The 22,242-nt window shown below is 35.4% G+C and overlaps 1 protein-coding gene across 1 annotated transcript in view; it reads right to left on the reverse strand.

The window, feature by feature from the left end:
• Nucleotides 1-22,242, reverse strand: part of ANK3 (ankyrin 3) — a 596,679-nt gene that overhangs the window by 47,590 nt on the left and 526,847 nt on the right. The window contains exons 29-33 of the mRNA XM_011370216.2: nt 17,643-17,797; nt 3,699-3,910; nt 2,172-2,379; nt 1,082-1,178; nt 255-483 (exon numbers count right to left, since the gene is read on the reverse strand). Of these exons, the coding sequence (XP_011368518.1) occupies nt 255-483; nt 1,082-1,178; nt 2,172-2,379; nt 3,699-3,910; nt 17,643-17,797 (901 nt within the window). The remainder of the gene's footprint in view (nt 1-254; nt 484-1,081; nt 1,179-2,171; nt 2,380-3,698; nt 3,911-17,642; nt 17,798-22,242) is intronic.

Here is a 22,242-nt window from a genome sequence, read left to right on the forward strand (position 1 = left end):
TGAAAATAAGATAACTCAAGTAGCTTTTGGAAAATGGAGACCATGACTTCGATTCATTAGTACTACATTTTAACCAACTAAGATCACCTCAAAAACACTTAAAAATAATTTAGGAATGAATCTATATCAAAATTTTTAAACAAAAACTAAAATTAATAATGTACTTGACATTTATAGTGAGTGTAATTATGGTCTCAAAATAAAACCCCGCATCTGGGGAATAGAATTGAATGAACTTGTTCTGAACGAGGTACCTCAATATCTTTGCTTCTTGCAACTTCCTCAAAATTCTCTTGCTGCTCTAAAGTTTTGTCCACTTTGTCATCTGTCATGCAGAAACATCGCAGGGAGGACTCTACAGGATCATTCATTTTGGCAAAAACAACAAACTTGGCCATATATGGAACACATATTAATTCTCTGTACAGTTGCGTGGCTAACCCCACAGTTTCTAAAACTTGATGGCAGTCTGCAAGCCAAAATCTGATAAAAACAAAATCAAACCAAAACAAAAGTATGAAAATGAAGTGATTTAAATGTTAAATCTCTAAATAAAATCACCATTAGCAAAATTAGAGTATAAAGGGAACTAAACCAAAACATTAACTTGTTCATCTAAACAAACAAGGATGTTTACTGTTTATCAAACACAGAAAACTCCACATTTATTATTTGTTGTAATTTTGCTAAAAAAATGCTAAGAATTTTTTTCCCTTTCTTTTTTATTACTCTCTTACACATACTCATGATAATAAGCCTTCCTTTCTACTCTTGCTTATGAGTTTTTAATCTATTACTTTACCATTGAAAGGAGTAGTAATTTTACGGGAGAAAAATCCTATCAGTATTTATGAATAACAGTTGCTAAGGACTTCTACTGGAGGAATAAAGTTTAACTTTTTGTGAGAATTGGATTTAAAATTTAAAAGTCAGTGAATTTTAAATTTCTGAGTTAGATCCAACTTTACCATCAAAATTGTAAAAAAAAAATACCATTTTGGTATTGAACACAACTGTCTTTACTTTCCAAAAGGTAATAAAACTAATTCCTTAGTGCTTTTTGAATCCTTTATTTCCATACCTGGCTGAAACATTGGTTGTAAAAGAGACACAGTCCTTTATAAATGTCAAAGGAGTAGTTCCTGTGATGTCTTCCCACTGAGCAGGTGAGGTGCCTCCTGAGAGAACAACAGCAGATATGTCAACTTTATTATGGGAGATGCTCCCTGTAACATTTGCATCATCATCCTGTTCTCACATAGCCAGTAACTTGCAAAACTTTGACACTTTCGATTAATGACATGTACTAAAGGTAGCTTTCCTCTCTATTCTCCTTTTATACTTTTAAAGGCTTATAGTGATCTCCTTCTAAGATATTATTAGATTTCTTAAAAATTTACTTTTCTGTTTCTCTGGGTACTAATGAATGGCTTACAATTGGAGTAACCATAGTTTATGAGTGCATTTTATAAGTGCAAAGATTTGTCATCTCAGATAGACAATATAATTCTTTTATTTTTTAAGTTTTAAAATGGCAAAAACTATTAAGAAAGTTAGAAAGTAGCTTATTTGTACTGCCTGAATCAATGTTCCAGGGCAAAAGGGGAAATCGGTCATTAAAATTACTCTTAAAAACAAAATAAAACAAAAAAACCCCAAAAAACTCAACCTGGACTCCAGGTGCTCATCACAAAATGTATTCTCCTAAACCTTGAATATTTAGTCTATTAGATTACACTCATTAAGGGAGTAGGTGAGAGGAAGCATGAACTCTGCTTCTGCTCTCCCTTACTTCGGTGCTGTGTGGGAGCTCTGTTCCCCGCAAAGTCCACCCAATTTCCTATAGTCTAAAGGGTGTTGCTGGGTCTATCACCTCCGTCTAGGTCAATGAGAGATTACCTAAATGCTCCAGCAGATTCAATAATACCTCAATAACCTTAAAAGATGCCATTATTAGTATTAAACTTAATAGCAAGAAAATGATATTACTGAATTTTAAATGAGCCATGATATCAACACCTTAAAGAAATGATTACAGGGAGAACAGAAATGAAGTGACGGACAAGTAAAAAAAAAAAAAATCGTTCTTTTATGCAGAATGTTGGCATGGAAGTTTCAAAGACTTTATATCTTTGTACGGAATAGAAAGTACAGCAACAACTTAACCACACCTGTAATGCTACAGAGAAGGCGCAGATTGGGTGTTGTATCCCCTTTGTATCCGTTGGATACACCTTCTCCTGAGGGTGGGGGCACTGGAATGGTCATTGTGATAGGTTTATGGAATTTCCTTCTTCTTGGTTCCACAGTGACAATTGGGCTAAAGGTTGCTTTGTTTCCAAGGACCTTTTTCACAATTTCATCTGGAACAGGCTGAGCCTAGAGAAGAGAAAGAACCTTACGTGAAAGTGGGCATTTTTCTCTTAATGCAGTTGCCTTTTTTGAAAGTTGACTCTTTACATGAAGAGGAAAAAACCAAAAAATACAACCAATAAAATGTCTTTCCTCTTCATCTTTTCTCACCATTTCAGGAAGGCATAAAAAAACAAATAAACAAACCCCCAAACAACCTGTCGCTGTAGCAGGAATCAATTGGCCTGAGTATTTTCCCCAGTAGACCACAGAAGTGTGAAAGAAGGAACCGAATCTCACAGCAGAGGAGCCTCTCAGTCTAATCCAACATAAAGGACAACAAATGCTGAGTCCAATATATTTTAAACCTATGTAAGATATTCAGTAAAACATTAAAAAGGCAACCTGTCTTCATGTAAAAATTGAGGTTTTCAGAGTTAAGGAACCAAAAAGCACACGTGATTTGAAAGGATTTCAGTTCTAGCCTATCAAGCCTAACTTCTTCCTTTGGTCTCTTTGCTATTTGGTAAAATATTCAATATGGGAGACAGTTGAAGGGAACTTCATACCACTGAAATGTAAGGGAGCTTTAGCTCCAAGTGTTTACAGAAGGCATTTCCAGGACTAGGAGTGCTCGGCTCTTAAAAATCCAACTGCTCGGGCATGAGAAGCCAGCCTCAGAAGCAGAACATGAACTTTCAGTAAAACTATTAATTACTATATTAATTAACAACATAAATTAAGTTATTTCAGGTTACTTTTCTTATTTGATAAGAAAAAAAAGTGCTGGTTCAGTCTAACTGAATTGCGTAAATACATGAAAGACCGTTCATTCTTGCCAAGATTTTCAGTCAGCTTTCCAAACCAAAACAAATTCCAACTGGTTTGGATAAAACCCAGCATTGACAAGTTACTTAAACCAAAATTTGAAAGCTTGCAAGTTTCACTATTGCTGATTTTTTATGAGGTAGCATATTATAAACCAAATCAAATATGGGTTGTTCTTTTAATGGTATATTTGCTCTTTGGTGCTTCTGTTGCTATACATACTGAGACCAATAATGTAGAGTTAAAAAAAAAAAGATCTTTCATCAGAAACTAGCTTTTACGCAGAAACCCCCCAAATATGTACCTTTCAAATATAAGCCATTAAGCTAACTTGCAATTCTTTCCATTTGAAATACTGATTCCCAAATATTTGGGAATCAATATTTACTCATTCCCAAAATGGCCTAATGCTTTGATTAGCAATGTCATTAAGATGAATTATGACAACTGTTTCTAGAGCAAAACTTGCTTACACGCTCTCTCCATGTACTAAGGAAAACAACTTTTGTGAACATTACCTGGAGGCCCACGCGAATTCTTTTGGTTAAAGCACCCTCTGGGAAAGAAGCCTGGACGAGGGGCACAGTGGTGCTGCTCAGAATTCCACCCTCAGGACCAATCTGGTTGCTTTCCTGCTTAATCCGTGAAACCACTGCAAAATACTGGGGGAAATCCTTAGTGATAATCCTGCAGATACGCTTTTTCCCTAGCTCTTCTGGGCTATCCAGTTCTGAAAAGACAAATGAATGAAAAAGCTGTGAGAATAAGATGATTTACACAATACCTTGAGATGAACTGATATGTAATTCTGATAGTTAAAATTATTTATATTCAGTAGTCTAAGCAGAGTTTTAATGATAAATAGAAAACTATAGTGACCTTAAAATAATATCAAGCTTTGCAAAAATATTATAAAGGTATTTACATCAGTATTTGTAGAAAAATATTTCTACTGAAGAGAAACGTCTTCAAAAACTGACATTTTACCATATATGGACAAGCTTCTACTCTTTAAGAAGGAATACTTCATCTTGTGATTATCTACAATAATCTTCCCTCAAGCTGCCAAAACTAGGAATGAGTCAGAAAAAAGTAGGGCCCCCACAAGAAAGTGAAACACATGTCTGAAAGGCTCTTAAACTTAATTTAAAAACCTCTTTAATTTTTTTTTTAATTACCCAAGTGATTTAGTAACACCATCACCAATTTCTGTCTCCCACCAATGGCCCTTCTATGTCAACTCAGCCTTTCTACATATAGATACATCTTCTTCCCTTCTGTCTACCTTCAAACATACTTCTTGCCCTGCAGTCCTAACTCTTGGAAAGGGTCTACAGGTTGTTCAGTCCTCCAGTTCAATAGCTTTGACTCATTCTCCTGTACCTTGTACTTCACATCTAAAGGTCAACATCCAGTTGACTCTATGTGCAGTGGAATGGCTTGCTCTCCTGCCACCCCCTTGTTCAGGCCCTACTACGGCTTGCCTGGATTACTGAGACCGTCTCCTACCATTTCCACCACTACCTCCCCTTACTCCAGACCATCCCCTATAGTGCAGTCAGATGCATCTTCTTTCAAAAGCCAGATTTTATACAGCATTTTGGTAGGTTTAATTAAAATAAATGATTTTAAAAAGCATATGAAATACTATTTGAGACTAGCCAAGAGCATTCCAGAAAACTAGATTTGTGAGGGACAATTTATCTTATAAGACTTAAAAACTTACCCACAAGCATCATAATAAAACAGTTATATATACAGACATATAAGAATATAATACGTATATTACATATATGAATAGACAAATAGGTCAAGGGGACAAGAATAGAGAATCATGAAATAGATTCAAATTTCTGTATGTGTACACATACACACATATTACATATACACACAGAGTATATATGTAAGTCCATACATATCTACTTTTATATGCGTATTATGTTTTTAAATGAATATATTTAAATCAAAGTCATAGATTTAAACTTCAAATCAATGGGGGAAAGATGGCTTACTTAAAAGATGGTGCTGACATAATTGAAATTCTATTTGGAAGAACAAAGCCAAATCAGTACACACACACACACACACACACACACACAAATTCCATCTGGACAAGAGACTTAATGATTTTTAAAAAATTAAAATATTTTATACCCCTACTCCCCCAAATAATCAAGAGACTCTATTCTGACCTCAGAAGAAAATTTCCTACTAAAAATGGAAAACTCAGAAGTCTAATACGGCAGTTTTGACTATACAAAAGTGGAAAGCTTTCTATGACAAAAAACAGTAAATTTGAAAGACAAAAGGTAGACTGAGAAAGATAATAAGCCACACATACATGACAAATAAAGGATTAATATGCTCAATACTAATGGCAGTTAAAAGTTGATAAGATGAGAAACGCAAGAGAAAATGGCAAAATGTTACAAACAGGTAATTCACAGAAGCTGAAAAATGGTCAACGAACATATATTAAAATGTTCAAACCTGATAATTTACAGGGAAATTCCAATTAAAACAAGATGCCATCTCTTTCTATACCCATTTCTTGGTAAGATTAAAGACTGATAACATCTTGTCCAGAGAAAATTTCTGGAGTTTTCATTCATTGCAGGTGAGGTGTGAATGACAACAATCTTTTGACAATGCAATTGGGCATCATCTATTCAAAACGAAAATGTGCCTATCACTTCACCCAGCAATTCCATTTTCTGACATCTTTCTTACAAGCACATGCTAAGCATCATTGCTTGTAATGAGTAAAACTTGAAGGAGCCTGCATGTCCATCAATAAGGGAATGGTTAGATTAAAAGTCATGGTTCACTCACACTCTAGACACTCCTGCAGCTAGGCAATAGGATGATTCCGAGTCATTCATTTTCCATGTATTTACTAAGGACCCACTACGTGCAAGCACTGGTCAAATCACTGCAGATATAGTAGAGAGCAAACTAAAGACATTGCTTACATGGAGATTACCTTCTAATGGTGGGGGGACACACCATTAAACAAATAAGTAAAAAACAGAGCAGAGGAAATAGAATGTGATCAAGGAGGGGAAATGAGGAGGAGAGGTTATTATTTAAATGGATGATCAGGAAATACCTCTCTGAGGAGGTAACAGAGGAGGTATCGGAGGGAAGCAGGGAGTCGGGCAGGTAGTGACTGACTACTGTGTAAAATGTATAAAGTGAGGACAGAAGCAAGACATGAAGCGATATGCATAATATGAACCTTTTAAGGGGGAAAATGTAAGCTACACATTTGTATATTTTTATAAGGAAAATCGGTAAGAGAAAAACTCTAGGCCCTTAGCCCTGGTTACTTCAGCAGGATAGGAAATGGAGGAGTAGGTGAGAAGATAGAGGGGAACAAGACAGTACTACCTTTGGGTTTTACTGGGGTGGTTTCGCTTGTTACAAAATAAACGGAATATGCCCCAACTTCAGGGAGGGCTGTTGGTTTTGTTTTTGTTGTTTGCTACTCACGTACGCTCTTCATACCTCTGATACATACAGCACATGTCCTGTGATCTATGAACACGTCTGCTTCCTTTATTAGAGACACAGGGCTGAGATCCTGCCTTATTCCCGATAGAAATATGTAGATTGGTAAGATGATGGTTAGGTAACTGGATCAGTGACATCTTCCCACTTAAAGATTACCCACCATACTCTGAGATGGGAGCACCAAATTAATTGTCAACTACGAGAGAAACAGGGTTCAACCCTGATCAAAAATGGAACTGGAATTTTGGTCCTTTTTGTTTATTAACCATTTCATTACCCTCTGTTTTGTCCAAACCTAAATACTGAATCCTTGGTGAAACAACAACAACAACAACAAAAAAGAAAACTAAAGAATTAAAAAAGGTTAGTATGGAAAAATGGAAACAGTTTTGTTCAAAAAAATATTTTGAGGACATTTTCACCTATTCAGAAATTGACAGAAAATAAAAGATTTCCATACAGAGCAGATATATATCCCCTTCCATGATATGGTTTATTTTAAAAAGTCTAAATTCTCAGAGTTCATAACTCATGCTGCAACGGGGAAAGTTCTGGTAATTTGTTTAAGCTGCTGTGCAGCACATCATCGTCAGTTAAGCAGAGATTTTTTACTTTCTGCCTCAAACATGATTATAAACTCCATTAGAAATGGCTTAGGACTCCACATAGTGCAAGTAGTTTAAGAAGACTCTGCCGTGAAATTACCTCCTTCAAACAAGACAGATACTCTACTTAAACACGTAGAAAGCTCTGTATCCTGTCTATGCACTTTACTCAAGATCAATCTGGACCTCCTAGAGAGAGTGAGGCATCTTTTGGGGGGACCTGTGGTAAAAACAGGTACTTCTTATCTGTTTGTGTGTGAGTGTTATTGGTGTGTGCACATACTTTTATGAGGAGTTAAAGCAGAGACAGCTGTATCACCCCTGGAAACTGTAATGGCAAAGGATTGGGAAGAACTGGTACTTTCTGTAGCAGAGGCGGCCTGGCCCCAGTTATACTACATGACCTTTGATAAAGCATTAAAGCCATTAAACTCAAATATCAAGTGAGTGTGTACATCTCAGATGCAGCAGATGGGGGGTAAATGGAGAAGATCAGGTTTCTAACTCCACACTCGACTTCTGACATCTTTTAGGATTTGCCAATGGTTCAGGGATGCCCTGGGTTGTACCCACTTTATTTTAAAGCTTTTAGCAATCCCTCTGTCACTATTAAAACATGCCTGCTTATCGACCTTCACTATGTATTTTAATAGGTATTTTAAATATAAGTCTTGACCCAAAGGAACAAGCAGTATGGGAATTTTAGGCATTAGAGCCCTCTACACCATTCTTTGAGCAGAATCATACACACGTTCACTGCCTTCTTGAATTACTTAGATTCCCAAGATGAAATGGAGAAAAGATATATTCCCTTAACCACGTTATGTTCTGTTGATATGTGTACTTAAAATACTTCAATATAAATGTAACAATTATTTAAGAAGTTATTTAAATACTGGTTTGTAAAGAGAAGCTTTATATGTTTTTTCTTATATACACATAACAATGATAAAGTTTAATTTATAAATTAGGCACAATAAGAGATTAACAACAATACGTAATAATTAACTAGAACAATGAACAATATGCTGTAATAAAAGTTATATGACTGTGGTCTCTCTCTGATAACCAAGACTGCTACTAAGTGAAAAGTGATAGACAGCAAATACAGCGTGGACACAATAGACAAAGGGATGATTCATGTTCTGGGTGGGACAGCGTGAGATTTCCTCACGCTACTCAGAATGGCATGCAATTTAAAACTTAAGAATTATTTCTGGAATTTCCCATTTAATATTTTCGGATTGAAGATGACCGCAGGTAGCTGAAACCATGGAAAGCGAAACCACGGAGAAGGGGAGACTACCGTTATCAGAAAAGTCAGATTTCTAGGCAAATAAGTAATGAAAATGAACAATGCCAATATTCTTTCCAGGACTGAATATATGTATTCAGATTTTAAAATGTTCTATTACTTAGGCCGGGAAGCTGGAATGTATTACCAAGAGCCCTTTACATATAGAGATAAACCCAACAAAATAATCTGTAGCAGAAATGTGACGCCTATATCACATTCATACCCAGAGAATCTAGCCCCTAGTGCAGTGTGCCCCAAACTGGCCAGATCATAAGGACACCAGTGCTACATAGTAAAAGCACAGATTCCTAAACTTCTCTTGTGGAGATTCTGGATTGGTAGGCCAGGTGTAGATGCTGAAAATCTGCTTTTCACATTCAATTCAGGTGACTTTATGGCTTGACATATTTGGGTAGTCAGGCCACAGTACACTCTCACCATGTGCCAGCCCTTACAAAATCAGAACCTAAAGTATTGAAAACATGACAACCAGATGTTATGAGAAATCACTCAAGGGTTGTTTGATATGAGAAGAGGAGTTCATATGGCAATAAGAAATATTTATTACTTTTATATGGTTTTGTTTTTTTAAAAAGATATCCACGGCTACAGAATTAGAGAAAAGGGCATAAGAATTAAGAGCTCTATCTTTCATGATGATTCATAATGACAAAGAATATGAAAGGTCCCTGGAATCCCTCTCTCCTCTCTTTTTAATCTGTTACTAGTAAAGTTTTCACTAAAAAAAGATTAAAGGGAAAGAGAGAGGTGCGTTCTGAAATAGGTAGTTTTGGCCAGGAGGAAGGTTAAAATTTACACTTACTGCATGTCTACTCTGTGGCAGCTCAATTACCATTTGGCCCACACAGCATTACGGTAAAGTAGGTGTCTGAAGTTCAGAGGAGGTTGAATGACTTGCCCAAATTGACTTCACTGGTCTGTTTTAGAGCTGAGATTAAAATTTAGGTCTAGGAACAAGGTAGGGAAGAAGGGATGAAGTCAAACATACATGGACTTACAGACTACCTGGCACATAGGTGGTGATTGATAAATGGGCGAGTAATAGATAGATTTGCAAATACCCTGGTCCAAAAGGTAATATGACTTCTTATTGGCCCACTCTGAGCAGAGAGCCCTGATTATAGTGGTACTTTATGCTATACAAGAATCAGAAGCTAATGTTCTACAGCTTTTTGCCTCACTGATTAATGATAATTTTTGTAAGTACCTTGTAACTCAATTAGTTTATTTATAAAAGGTGGCACAGCATTCTCTGTAACAGATTTTCCAACGGAGTAATAAAGACCATAAAATGCTTTGCAAACATGAATGGTTATGGAGCTCATAATACAATGAAGCATAAATAACACAACTGAAATCATGTTCCCACTAAATGAGTCACTCTTAAAGCTTTCAGATGATCATCTGGATCTCTTACATGACTCACTCTTACGTGCACATGATCAAATGTCTCGGTAACTTGGACCAATGGGCCCATGACTCTCGTTCCTACATTAAATTTGTTTTCTGAAAGCTATTTGTGACCTGGTCAGGTCTGTGTTTTAATAGTCTGTAGAAGACTACAACCACAAGGTTTCACAAAGGATGATTTGTATATTTAGGGTTTAATTTCCAGTCAGGTGAATGTTCTGCTCAGCTTACTTCTCCACAAAAAGAGTATTTGCTATTGAGGGGTGGGAAAAAAAAGGGAGCCTTAGGATGTGAGAATTTGAAAGAGCACGCTAGCTAGCATGGGTCTGTGGAAAGCCACTAGAGGCAGGTGCCTCGGGTTCAAATCCAGCTTCCCAACCAGTGAGCTTAGACCTTGAACAAGTTCTGCAACTCTGAGTCCTACATTCCTTGTCTAAAGATCAGGATAAGGAGAGTTTCCTCTGGGTGGATGTAACAAATAAATGAGAGAAAACCACCAGCACAGTTCTAGTCACATAATAACTTAGGTTCCATATTCTTTCCAAGGTCTCACAGCTTTGGAGTAGAGGAGAGGCAGAGAGCCAGTCTGTGGCAATTCTAAGGCTGGTTTTTTTTAACTGTCACACTACCTCTGTTTTGTTTCTCTACAGTATATAAATCTGAATTGCTATCATTTTAATTTCTTTCCATTTTAAAGGAAAAATTCACCAGTTATAGAAAATTAAATATCAGATAAATTGGGGGGAAATGAAGGAAACACGAGACAAATACATAATATTTAACTCTAGCTGTAGAATATATAGAGGAGTACTTGTAAAATATCTGCCAAAATATTTCGGAAAATTATAGACTTCACTCCTTTAGAATTAAAATTCAGCTCTATATGAATATGCAACTTTTGTAACAAGCCCATCCAAGATGTTACAGGAAAAAAAAAACCCTCAAATAAAATAACGACCCTTCTCCCTCAATGTAAACATAATATGAAAGTTTTCAATTTTTTTCAACTTTTAAAATAATTATAGATTCACAGAAAGTTGCAAGCGTAGTAAAGAGAGGTCTCATTCACCTCTATAATTTTAGTAATTTAAGTCATATTCTTATTCATTTCTGGCATCTGCTTTATGTCTGTCTGGATCAGCGTTATTTTATATCTTTACCCAAGGTAGGCACCTTGTCATTCAGATTTGCACAATGCTTTAAGTGTTAATGATGCAGAATATCTGGAAACGATGATATACCTGTTTGTTTTTCCCTTCAGTTTTAGCAATCCAAACAATTTTTGATAATCCTATCTTAGAGTTATTGTTAGAAAGCTAACTTTTAATCATTATGTGCCCTGCCTCTGTTCCCTAGACCTCCTTTCCCCATGTGGTTCCTTTAGAAAGTTGTTTTCTCTCTTAGGTCTGGGTCTCTGAATTACTGAGGAAATATATCACCAAAAGTGGGGGCATACGCCTGCATACACATCACTCATTTCTCCAGGCATTCGACAAATTATGATGAAGTGACAACACTGTGCCAAAGTCTGTTATTTGTACTGAGTATACTGGTTGTCAATGTGGCAGAGTCAGTCTCTGCCCTCATGGACTTCTGGTCCACCGAGAAAGATGGCAAAGTTCAAAGCTGCTTGTTACAGAAGAAGAAAGGCCAGGTGTTGCAGACTTCTTTTCCAGGTGGATCTAACTTAGTTTGTGGTTTAGGGAAGGCTTCCTCGAAGAAGAGAAGTGAGGGAAGGATGTGAAAACAAGTGAGTATTATGTTACGGATTAATATTCTTGGTTTGCTTTTTTTTTGTACCTCAAGCGCAATCCTGATTTGTTTTTACTTTTTCCTCCAGAATTTTTCAAGATTGTTAATAAATTTCTCCAATAGATGGTGCTGTATACAATGTAAAGCTACTTATTTCGGCGCTCTATTGCTTCTACAATCTAACCTGACACTTTAAAATTACTATTGTCTCATGGCTGATAAATTAAAAACAAGTAAGTTCAATAGAAATCAATCAAAATAGAAATTTTTAACTGAGAAGTCTGTTTCTAAAATATTGTTGAAATAGATGATAAGCTGTGGAAAATTTATTTTTTGTGACATTATAAGTATCAATTGTCGTTCCCCCCTTCAATTTACAAAATAGTAAAATTATTTAATCTAAAATGTATTATCTTAAAATCTCATTTGCTTTCATCTGAAAGTTAAGTAATGACAAGTGAGAGAATATTTTCCTAGCATTATACATTGTTTGGAGAACTTCAGGAACATTTTGTTCCAGTACAGCGACTAGCATTTTAAAATTATAGCATAATTCACATATCCTCAAAGCATTCTTGTGACACTTAGCAACGGTTTTGATTTTAAAACTGAAGAGATGCGTAAAATAAACTTGATACATTGTCCAGAGCAGTGCTAAAAAGAAAAATAATGCAAGTCCCACATGTAATTTTAAATTTTCTCATAGCCACACTAAGAAATAAAAAGATACAGGTGAAATTAATTTTAACAATGTTATATTTAGGCCAGTATATCCAAAATATTACCATTTCAACATGTAACCAGTGTAAAAATTATATATATATATTTGAGGGCTACTATTTTTCATATATCTGGTGTATTTTACATTTTCAGCACATCTCAATTTATACAAGCCATTTCAAGTGCTAGATAGCCACCTGTAGTTGGCTACTGTCTGGGATGGTACGGGATTAGAGCTTTTCAGTCTCTTCAGTTTTTAAGTTAAGACCTTTAAGGAGGAAGAATTCTTCTACCAATAAATACTCCCAGGTCCAGCATAACCACAAACTACAAGACGCCCCTGGGATCAGACTTTGGAGGCACAATTTTAAAAATGTTTAATTGAACTTTGTGAGTTTAATTAAAGTAAGGTTTTAATTAAACTTACAATTTGGTATACTTTAAAGGTGTTTTTGGGTGGAGTAGCTGAAAATTTTGTTCTGTGGTATCTCTGTCTCTGCTGAGAAACCACGAATGGACAAATGCTAGAACAAGATCTATGTCTGCTGCCAGAGAGAAGAGTTGCTCCTGCCACATGATACCACAGTGGTAACAGCAGGTTCTTCACACCCAGACCAACTGTCCTCTGTGTCACTCAAGCCTCTTTTTTCAACAGAGCTTTGCTGACACACCTGCTTCATTAGTGTAGCTGCTAAAGCTCTGGTCTCTGAGCTTGCTGCTGACAGAAACGGTTCTTAGTTCCACCTTGTTTTGCAACGACAATTTTTCCTGAACACATACCATATCCTTTTGAGTCATACATGATAAGAAGGTTACCTGATTAATAATGGAAAATTTAAACAGCAGCTGACATTTATGTCACATTTTTGTTCCACATGAAGCACTTTCATAGGCATCCTTCATTTGAGATTATACAGAGGCAAGGGAGTATTGTAGAAAAACAACTGGATTTAAAGTCAGAAGTCTAGATTTTGGAAGTCTACATCTACCTATTATTTCCTGTGGTTGGTGGTAGTGACTAGGTGAAAGTCACCATTATCGATTGTGACCAGGTGGTGTCTTTGTGTGATTTGGAAAAGGGACTGACTTTGATGGACACGGCCCTGCTGGCTTATGGCTTGGCAACTAGACAGTAGCTTTGAGAAAATTAGATAAGCGCCTCCCTTCGTCCTGCAGGCCAGTGTCAAAGCATACAGCTTGGCAAGGGGAATAGGCAAGATTTCAGTCCCCACTTGCTCTCCTGCACAAGTATACATGGCAGCTGTGACTATGACTAGCATCCTAACATCTTGAGTGGTTCTCATATATCAGAAATTGTGCTAAGAACTTTACATATATTAGCTCATTTGTTCCTCATTCGTTCTCTATGAGGTACACTCACTTTATAGATTTAAAGTTTAGAGAGATTAATTGGTTAAGGTCCCACAGCTAGTTAAGGGTGGAGCCAGGATGAGAATTCTGATCTGTGTGACGCCCATAGACCATTCATTACATTGGGCAAATTATCCTTCTCCTTGAACTTGTCTTTCTCTGGAGTTATCTAACCACTAAATTTGATTGCGCACATAGAATGTCTTTGCAAATTTTAAAATACTATAAAACCACAATTGAATCCTTACAATTGTGTTGTTTAGTATAAACCAGTGATGAAAATATTGGCTAAGATGATTTTTAAATACCTGGGTTTTAAGATTTTCAGAGAAGAGGGTGCAACAGGACTGGTTATAGAAGTAGCATATATATGAGTCATAAAGTAACTCATAGAATTCATTTGTGGAAAAGAGAGTTAAAAAGGAGACATTTATAAATGGCAGGTATTATGAAGGGTAACTTGCTACAGATGACAGATAAGGCTTAATTGTTATGAACTGAGGAATAAATAAAATAATAGTAGAATAATTTATTTCTCTTTTTCTTTAAGGAATTCTTGAGTGATCTGGTCACTTGTGTAACTAATTTATATACTATTTTTATCCTGCTAATTAACAACTATTCAGAACAACAGATGGTGAGGGTTGGTTGTGGGGAGGGCAGAGTGGAAGGGTTGAATGTAACACAAAACCTCTTAAACTGTGGTTATGCTTCTTATCCCATGAAAATTTTGACTAGCTGGATGCTGAAGGAAATAGAAGGGTTGGTGTTTTTAGAGACAGATTGATTTTTATTTATGCCTGTCCATTTTTAGAGAGGGCATGTTCCAATAAGAAAGAAGTGTCTTTGGGAACAGAAGAGTGGTGGTTAAGTGGAGCTTGCGCGTGGTATGAAACCTGATTAATTGAGCTATAGTTGTGAAAGGTGTGTATAGTGGTTCTTTCATTATTATTGTTTTAAAATTTAATATAGGAAGAAAACCACCTTGAAAATTTAGTTTGCATTTTTGCTGCAGTGGCCTCCAGTGCTTGATTCCTTAACCCTAGAAGTATTTACATTTCCTTTTAATTGTCTAAAATGGAAGCCGGTCTTTAAAAATGTAGCACAGAAACTCTACCTACTATTTCCAAGGTAATACACAGAATCCGGGACAGAAGGCTGCATCATCATTTCTTTAAAACATCTTAGTATGGCAATATTTGGGGCATCATTTGTCGAAGCAAAGATATGACTAATTCCTATTTGAAAACTAGTTTATTCAAAACAAAACGAAGACATGTCAGCACGAAATCATAGAAGTCCATTCCATAAATAAATCTTAAAAAATTCTACTTCTGCCTGAAAGGACACACTATAATCTATACTCAAAAATTAAGGAGAATGTATTATTAGAATATTTAGTGTTTTTGCTAAAACTGCAGTGTCCCTTGAGGTTGCCACTGGCCATATGCAGCTATTTAAAATTAATTAAAATTGAATAAAAAATTACCTTACTCAGTTGCACTAGCCACATTTAAAGTACTCAAGTGTCATAAGTGACTAGTAATTATTGTTGGAAAGCACAATATAGAATATTTCCAACATTGTAGAAAGTTCTATTGAACACCACTGTCTTAGAATATTCAATATTCTTCCTAGAATATTGTTACTTTCTCAGAACTTTCCTCAAAGTAAATGCTCCTCTTTAATTTCTTTTTTTCTCTTGGAGATTAATGAAGTTTGGAGTAGAAGAAATAGAATGATGAGAACTTTCCTCAGAAAGCTACATTATTATAACAAGGTTCCGTCTTCTGACCACTCACTCGCTTTCGATGAGTGTCTAAATCAGCACTGTGCCCAATACTGGTCATTCAAAGGTGATTCAGACATGTACCCTGCCCTCAGGAACTTAAAATATTAAGGCAGCAATCCATTAAAAAGAAGACAAACCTGTGTTGTAGATGTTATATTTTAAAAATTAGTAATCTACGTTAGCATTTAAGAAATAGTTTTATATTTTTCCTTAAAACAAACAAAAAAACCGCATCCTCTATGAAAAACCCATTTCTCTTATTGTCTCCATTTTTTAATCCTGAATCATCTGTATTGTTTTATCATTTTGAAAATGCTTATTTAATTCATTCTCTTAGGATTTATTCTTTCAAAATTTTTGATTGATTTTTTTAATAAATTTCCTTATGAGTCACTATATTTCCATGCTTTAAAATAAGGTAAGAAAAATTAGAAATCTTAATTATCATTGCATGTTCCTATCCATTTGAATCATCTGAAGGTGTAGATGGTATGTGATATAAATATCAGTATTACATAACATTTAAAATGACCGTACTTCTGGATCTTTAAATCTAGAGGTTTGCAGGAATTTCCCTCTTTCTTCTTCATAAGACATGCATTACTAAAATATGGGGATATAGTGAGAAGTCTTTGAAAATGTAGAATTTGATTTTAACCCTGGTGCTACTTAGTCGTGGTAACCTTAGATAAGTTACTTGCCATCTATGATGTGGCATTAAAACTTCCTACTTTGTAGTACTCTGCTTTCATTTTAAATTTTCATATATAAAGGCATCAATCAATGCCTCATGCATGCTAGAGACATTCAACAATTATTAGTTTCTTCCTACCTTGCTGTACAGACATCTTAAAATTCTTGATTGGCTGTGATTAACTGTGTCTTATTATAAAACCTTTGGCATGACAATTTCTTTTTCCAAAGAATAAATATAATAGAGACAAGGGCTGTATTTCATAAGTGCTTCACATAATTATTTTTTCTCAACAACAACCACCTTATAAAGTAAGGAAGGTAATCTCCATTTTACAGAAGTAACAGGCTCACCGGGATCAAAGAATTTGCTCATGGTCATCCCTCAAACACTCTCGGGTCTGTCTAGCTTCTTTATCTACACTTTAAAGCCAGAAGAAACTATGCTGGAAGCATTCCAAAAAAGAGTGAATTAAACGTTAAGAGAGTGAATTTCATGTTACTTGAGTTATATTTTCAATAAAGCTGCTATTTATAACAACTGCTAAATTTGTAGATTAGGTAGTCAGTGTAAAGATTATCTTTATTTTATGGTGAGCTTGGTTCTAAAACTCTGCATCAAGTATCTACTCTCAAAACAAATCTATTCCCAATATCTACTAAGAGAAACTGCTATGATTCTAAGGGTCAGCCAGCCTATAGAAGGTATATATGACAAAGTGATATGCTGGGCTATGTATTAGTCTTACTAGGTCAAAGAATAAGACACCGAAGCACCAAAGGCTCTAATAATTAGCTTGAAACTTATTTAAAAAAAACTCACTATAGCCCAAGAGAAATTAAAAATTCATAAAAAACACTGAAGTAATATGGGAGAAAACAGATCAAAGAAAGGGTTGGGAAATAATAATTCCAAAAATAAAATGTGAATGTATTTTCTTAAAAATGCTCTGCATACTTTGCATACCTTCCATTATTATTTCACCCCCTCCTTATACATTTTTGACTTAGAAAACTTTCTTGGGTTTTGGAAAGACTGATGCATTTGATTAAAGACTGAAAGAATCATCAGAGCGTTTGTACATTAATATCATAGGGGAAAAAGTTTGTTAGATTAAATGGAACTTCATGCTCGAGAAACAGAAAACAGCAGCAATAAATGCTGAGGAATCTGATTCCCAGCTTCAAATATAAACGTATGAAATTCAGGGACCGTTTCTTTTAGTCTAATCATTTTTTTTGATTGCTGCCTCAGATGTGTACAGAAACAAGGAGCCGTCATAATTACCTTCATCCATGCCATTAAGTAATTCGGTTAAATCTTCATTTTTACTGTCAAATTGATGCTCCTTCCACGTTTCGCCATTTTCGCTTCGAAGAACAATGAGTTCTCTCTCTTTTCCTCTCATAGACCCAAAGTGAGGGATTTCCACTATGACAGGGCTGGAAAAAAAGTCACATGATTTTGGTATCAAATTAAATATATTTATAGTACTGTACTTAAAAAAAAAGTTTCATTAACAGTATTCATTTGAAAATCAGAGGTGCCACTAAGGTTGGGAATGATTTCAAAGCTGCAGAATCATTTGCTAATTAAATAATATATTAGAAGCTTGAAGACATGCCATCATTCATTCATTCACAAACAATTCTTGAGAGCCTACTGTAGGTTAGGCATTTGATTTAATTGGGGGGGGGAGGGAGATATTTAGTACATATAAAAAAGAAATTTTGAATCAAGGAATTGAAAATTATAAAAATAGACCGTAAGAAAGAAGTTGGTCCATTTTGAAAAACACAATAGGTATATTATATTATACGAAACGCTAATAATTTAAAAGGACACAGTCATTTCTTTGAAAAAAGAAATTCTGTAAATTTCCTATTTTGAAGATTACTGATATTTTTCCTCCTTAGCAAGAAAATAATCGCTATAACAATCCACTCCTGCCAATAGTCAGTCAGTTTCCATGACTTTCATGGCCCATGTAGTTGATAGTTTCTCTGATTTTCAATATGTGAAATAGTAGTGGGCAGCTTAATTTCCTAGCTCTAGTATAACCTGCACAGGAATATTTAAATTTTCTGAAAAAGCACTTGTTTGTTTGCAATTATCATATAATAAAATATTAATTTTTGACAGTGTCCTTTTGCAAAAGAATGTGAAAGAATGGCTGCAAATTGAAGATAGCCAATCAAGGAATAATTTTGTTAAATTTTAAAATAGGATACATGCTAAAAAAGATGAATGGAAGTAAGCAGACCACAATCACACACAGTTTATGTAGTTGGATTGTGCAGCTTTCTTTTATGACATTTAAGTAGACAGTATCATTATTCTCCTACAGAGGTTGTATGTAACCTCATCTCTTGACCTATACGTTTACGTACATGTGATAACAGAAGATACAGGCTTAAATAGATAAGAGCATAAAAAGGGATAGTCATTGTAATGATCAAATAACATAAATAAAAACACATGACTATTTGTTTTATGACAAATGTGCTCGCTTAAAAAGGGAGGATAAATATAATCATTTTATTTTGGCAAAACAGTTCTAATTCTAATTAAGGATGAAAAATTCTTTATAATGCTTTCATTTTATGATAGGTCGAAACAAAGTCAACTATTCCTAGTAGTGTTAATAATTTCAGAGTTACATTATTTACTGTAGTTTTTAATCACACCTGATGATCGGACATTTACTTTTTTTATTTTGAGAACTAGATACAATCTTTGCAGGCTAATGTATCAGATACTGTCTCTGTAAATATTTAAGGAAGGAGGCTTTGTGCATGACATTTAACGAGACTGGAGAGAAGGTATGAACAAGGGTCTCTGACCAAGGTGAAAGCCAAGCATAACTTTTCATAACAGGTTTCTTCATGCAGACTGCCAAGGCAAATACGCCAATCAAATAGACAAGCAAACAAATAACAAATACCAACACATTTTAGCTTAAATGAAACAAAACAATTTAATAAACAGTAGAATAGTCTATCTACTGCCTATTTGGTTTTCTTTAAATATCTTTTATTCCTGACATTTTTCAAAATCAGTTTGCTTTTTGATCACTGTTCCTTCTCAAAGCCCAAGAAAATTACTCAGTACACCTAAGTACTTTAAAAAAAAAATGTAACTCCACACACATACATACGTATGCACGCGCACGTGCACACACACACACACACACACACGCACACATCATTTAAAGCAAATGTTGATCTGAAGCCTGCAAATGCCTTCTCCTACACTAGGTTAAAATTAGACTGTAGTATGTCTTAAAAACCATCATATTCAGTCAAAACATTTCAAATTAAAGAAAGGTTTACAAAAGCACAACGTTATGAAAGCAGAATGCTTGCAGTGAATTCCACATGCTTGAAAGCACAAGATAGGTAGCGGTGCTACATTAAGTCAAGCCACTATGATTTTTTTCCTTTCAGTGACACACATCACCTGAAAGCATTAACAACTGAAACAGTAAAAATAAACTTAAGACAAGAATAAGACCATGGGTATGACAGAAAAAAATTGAAAATGGAAAAAGAATTGTAGACATTCTATATCTTGTCTATGAAGATCCTACCCAATAAATTTTGTTCCTTGAGGCCCAAGCTGCAGGATTCGGCTAACCAAGCTCTCACCCTCATTTACAGGGGGAGGATTGGTAGGAAGATGCAGTTTACTGAATAACATCCATGCAGCAGGAAGAGAAACGAGAAGGGGAAATTGTGAACAAACTGTCAGTCACGACAGAGCCTGCCTGATTTGCACCCAAGTGCCACCTCAGAAAATGAATTTTTTTTTTATAAAATACCATATCACAATGGATTGTTACCTTAACGATTATCTTTAAAAGGACATGTACCCAAAGTAGCCATTTATTCAATGTGTTGATATAATTCCAGCATCTGTATTTTTTCCCTAAGAATGGTGCCTTGACTACTACAGGGACTATTGAGGTTTCGTGCACTCACTGAGCAGAGAACATGCTTCTTGGTTAGTAAAAGCTTTGACCAGCAAACTGAGTTAAGGAAGTATCAGCCTACTAGCTTTTTCACAGAATTATACAGCTTTGTGACCTCTGACACTACACAAAAGGCATACTCAATCAAAATGGTCCAACTAAGTAGTTATAACAGTTAACTACTTGAGTTAACAAGGGTAAAGAAAATCAAAGATGTGGTTATGAAGGCCAAGATTAAAATTGGCAAGATAACTTACCCTAAAAATTGTGCCCCTGCAGGACCCATTTCTACCAGCCTACTGGCTAATCCCTCTCCTTCCACCATGGGGGGTGGGTTGGCCAGTTTATGTCTCTTTACCAAACGGCAGGTGATGCGGGTGGGGGCCGTACACTTGCGTGGTGGAATGATGATTCTCATCCCGTGGTGACGGCTTCCTCTCATGGAGCCACCTCTTGCGTCCACCATAAAGCTAACCAGAAACCTGCAGGGAGAAGATCAGAGGCCAAATCAAGGACAGAAATAAACTGTCTCAGTGGTGGATTTTGAAATTAAATGTTAAAGCTTAAAGTGACAGACAATGTAGCTATCATTTCCTCTCTTTAAAAAATAAATCGGAAGAAAATACAGTGGAGTCACATCAAACATGCATTTAACTTGTGAACTGGGTAAAAAGTGAAACACGACAACTTACTTTTGGTGGAACATGGCCCCCTAAGAGAAGCCAACCACTTTGTCAACTACTCAAATGGAAGGAATGGTGAATGTTTCAAAGTTGGATAAAAACTGACTATTAAAGGACTGTCGTGCATTTAAAAACAAAAAAACAAAACCACTGTATGTGGTCTCTGTGGGTAGTTTAAGCTATACTGAAGAGTCATTTTAACAATAAATGGTTTATCCATTTGCTGACTATGGAATCTCCCTAAGTAAGATGAAGCTCCACGGTATGTCTTAACATGTACAACTCATAAATAGAATGTATATTTAATCATACCAACACTCAAATTTTTACTACCACCAAGCAGAATATAATAAAAGCAAAAGATGACTAGTTTTGCTAAGGAAATTTTGATGGAGAAGGATTTAATCTTTTCAGTATAAATCTGGCTTTAAAACCATTTAAAATAACTTACATTTGACTATTTGTACAGCAATATAGAAGTGGTAACTTAGACTTTTTAGAAAATGTCTCTAAACTCTATAATTCTGTCATTGGCCTTTATATTAAAGCTAATGAGAAAAATATAAAAATGTAGATGTGCAAGTGTAAAGAAATTGTATCACATCAGGGTAACAGCATATTGCAATTCCTGATTCCTTGGTATCATGTGCTCATGGTAAAAAGTGCTTCGTGAGTCTTCACACCATCATTACAGTGTTGGAAAGCACTCTGGTGAACATAAACCAATGAGCCCAGCATCTGTAAGAGTGCAAATCAGACAGTGGAACAGAAACATGGATCTTGGCATTCTAATTTTCACATGTGAAAATATGCTTATTACTGGAACAGCACCGAATGTTGATGATTAGAAAATTGTTTGAATACTAAAGTATTTTGGGGGGGAAAATAATCTCATCCATCAAAATCTTCTTCTGTTTAATCATCAAAAACAGTTCTAACATCCTGCACATAGATTTTAGGACCTTGCATGGAGGTCCTGTACTGTGAACAATTTCTTAAAGAATAGTCTTTTGACTTCGGAAGAGAAACCTCTTCAACAAAGCAAACTGACTTTCCATCCCCATAAAGAGAGACATAACATGGGGATAATTTTTCAGCCAATACAATTTTCAGAAACAACTGAAACAACAATGAGGTAGAATCAACTTCATACCCTTTTGCTCATTTTGGATTTAGCCATTTTCCTCTGGATTAATTCATTATTTTATAACATTATATCTACTTTGAGAGACTG

The sequence above is a fragment of the Pteropus vampyrus genome, unplaced genomic scaffold, assembly GCF_000151845.1.
Source record: "Pteropus vampyrus isolate Shadow unplaced genomic scaffold, Pvam_2.0 Scaffold165, whole genome shotgun sequence".
NCBI lineage: Eukaryota > Metazoa > Chordata > Mammalia > Chiroptera > Pteropodidae > Pteropus > Pteropus vampyrus.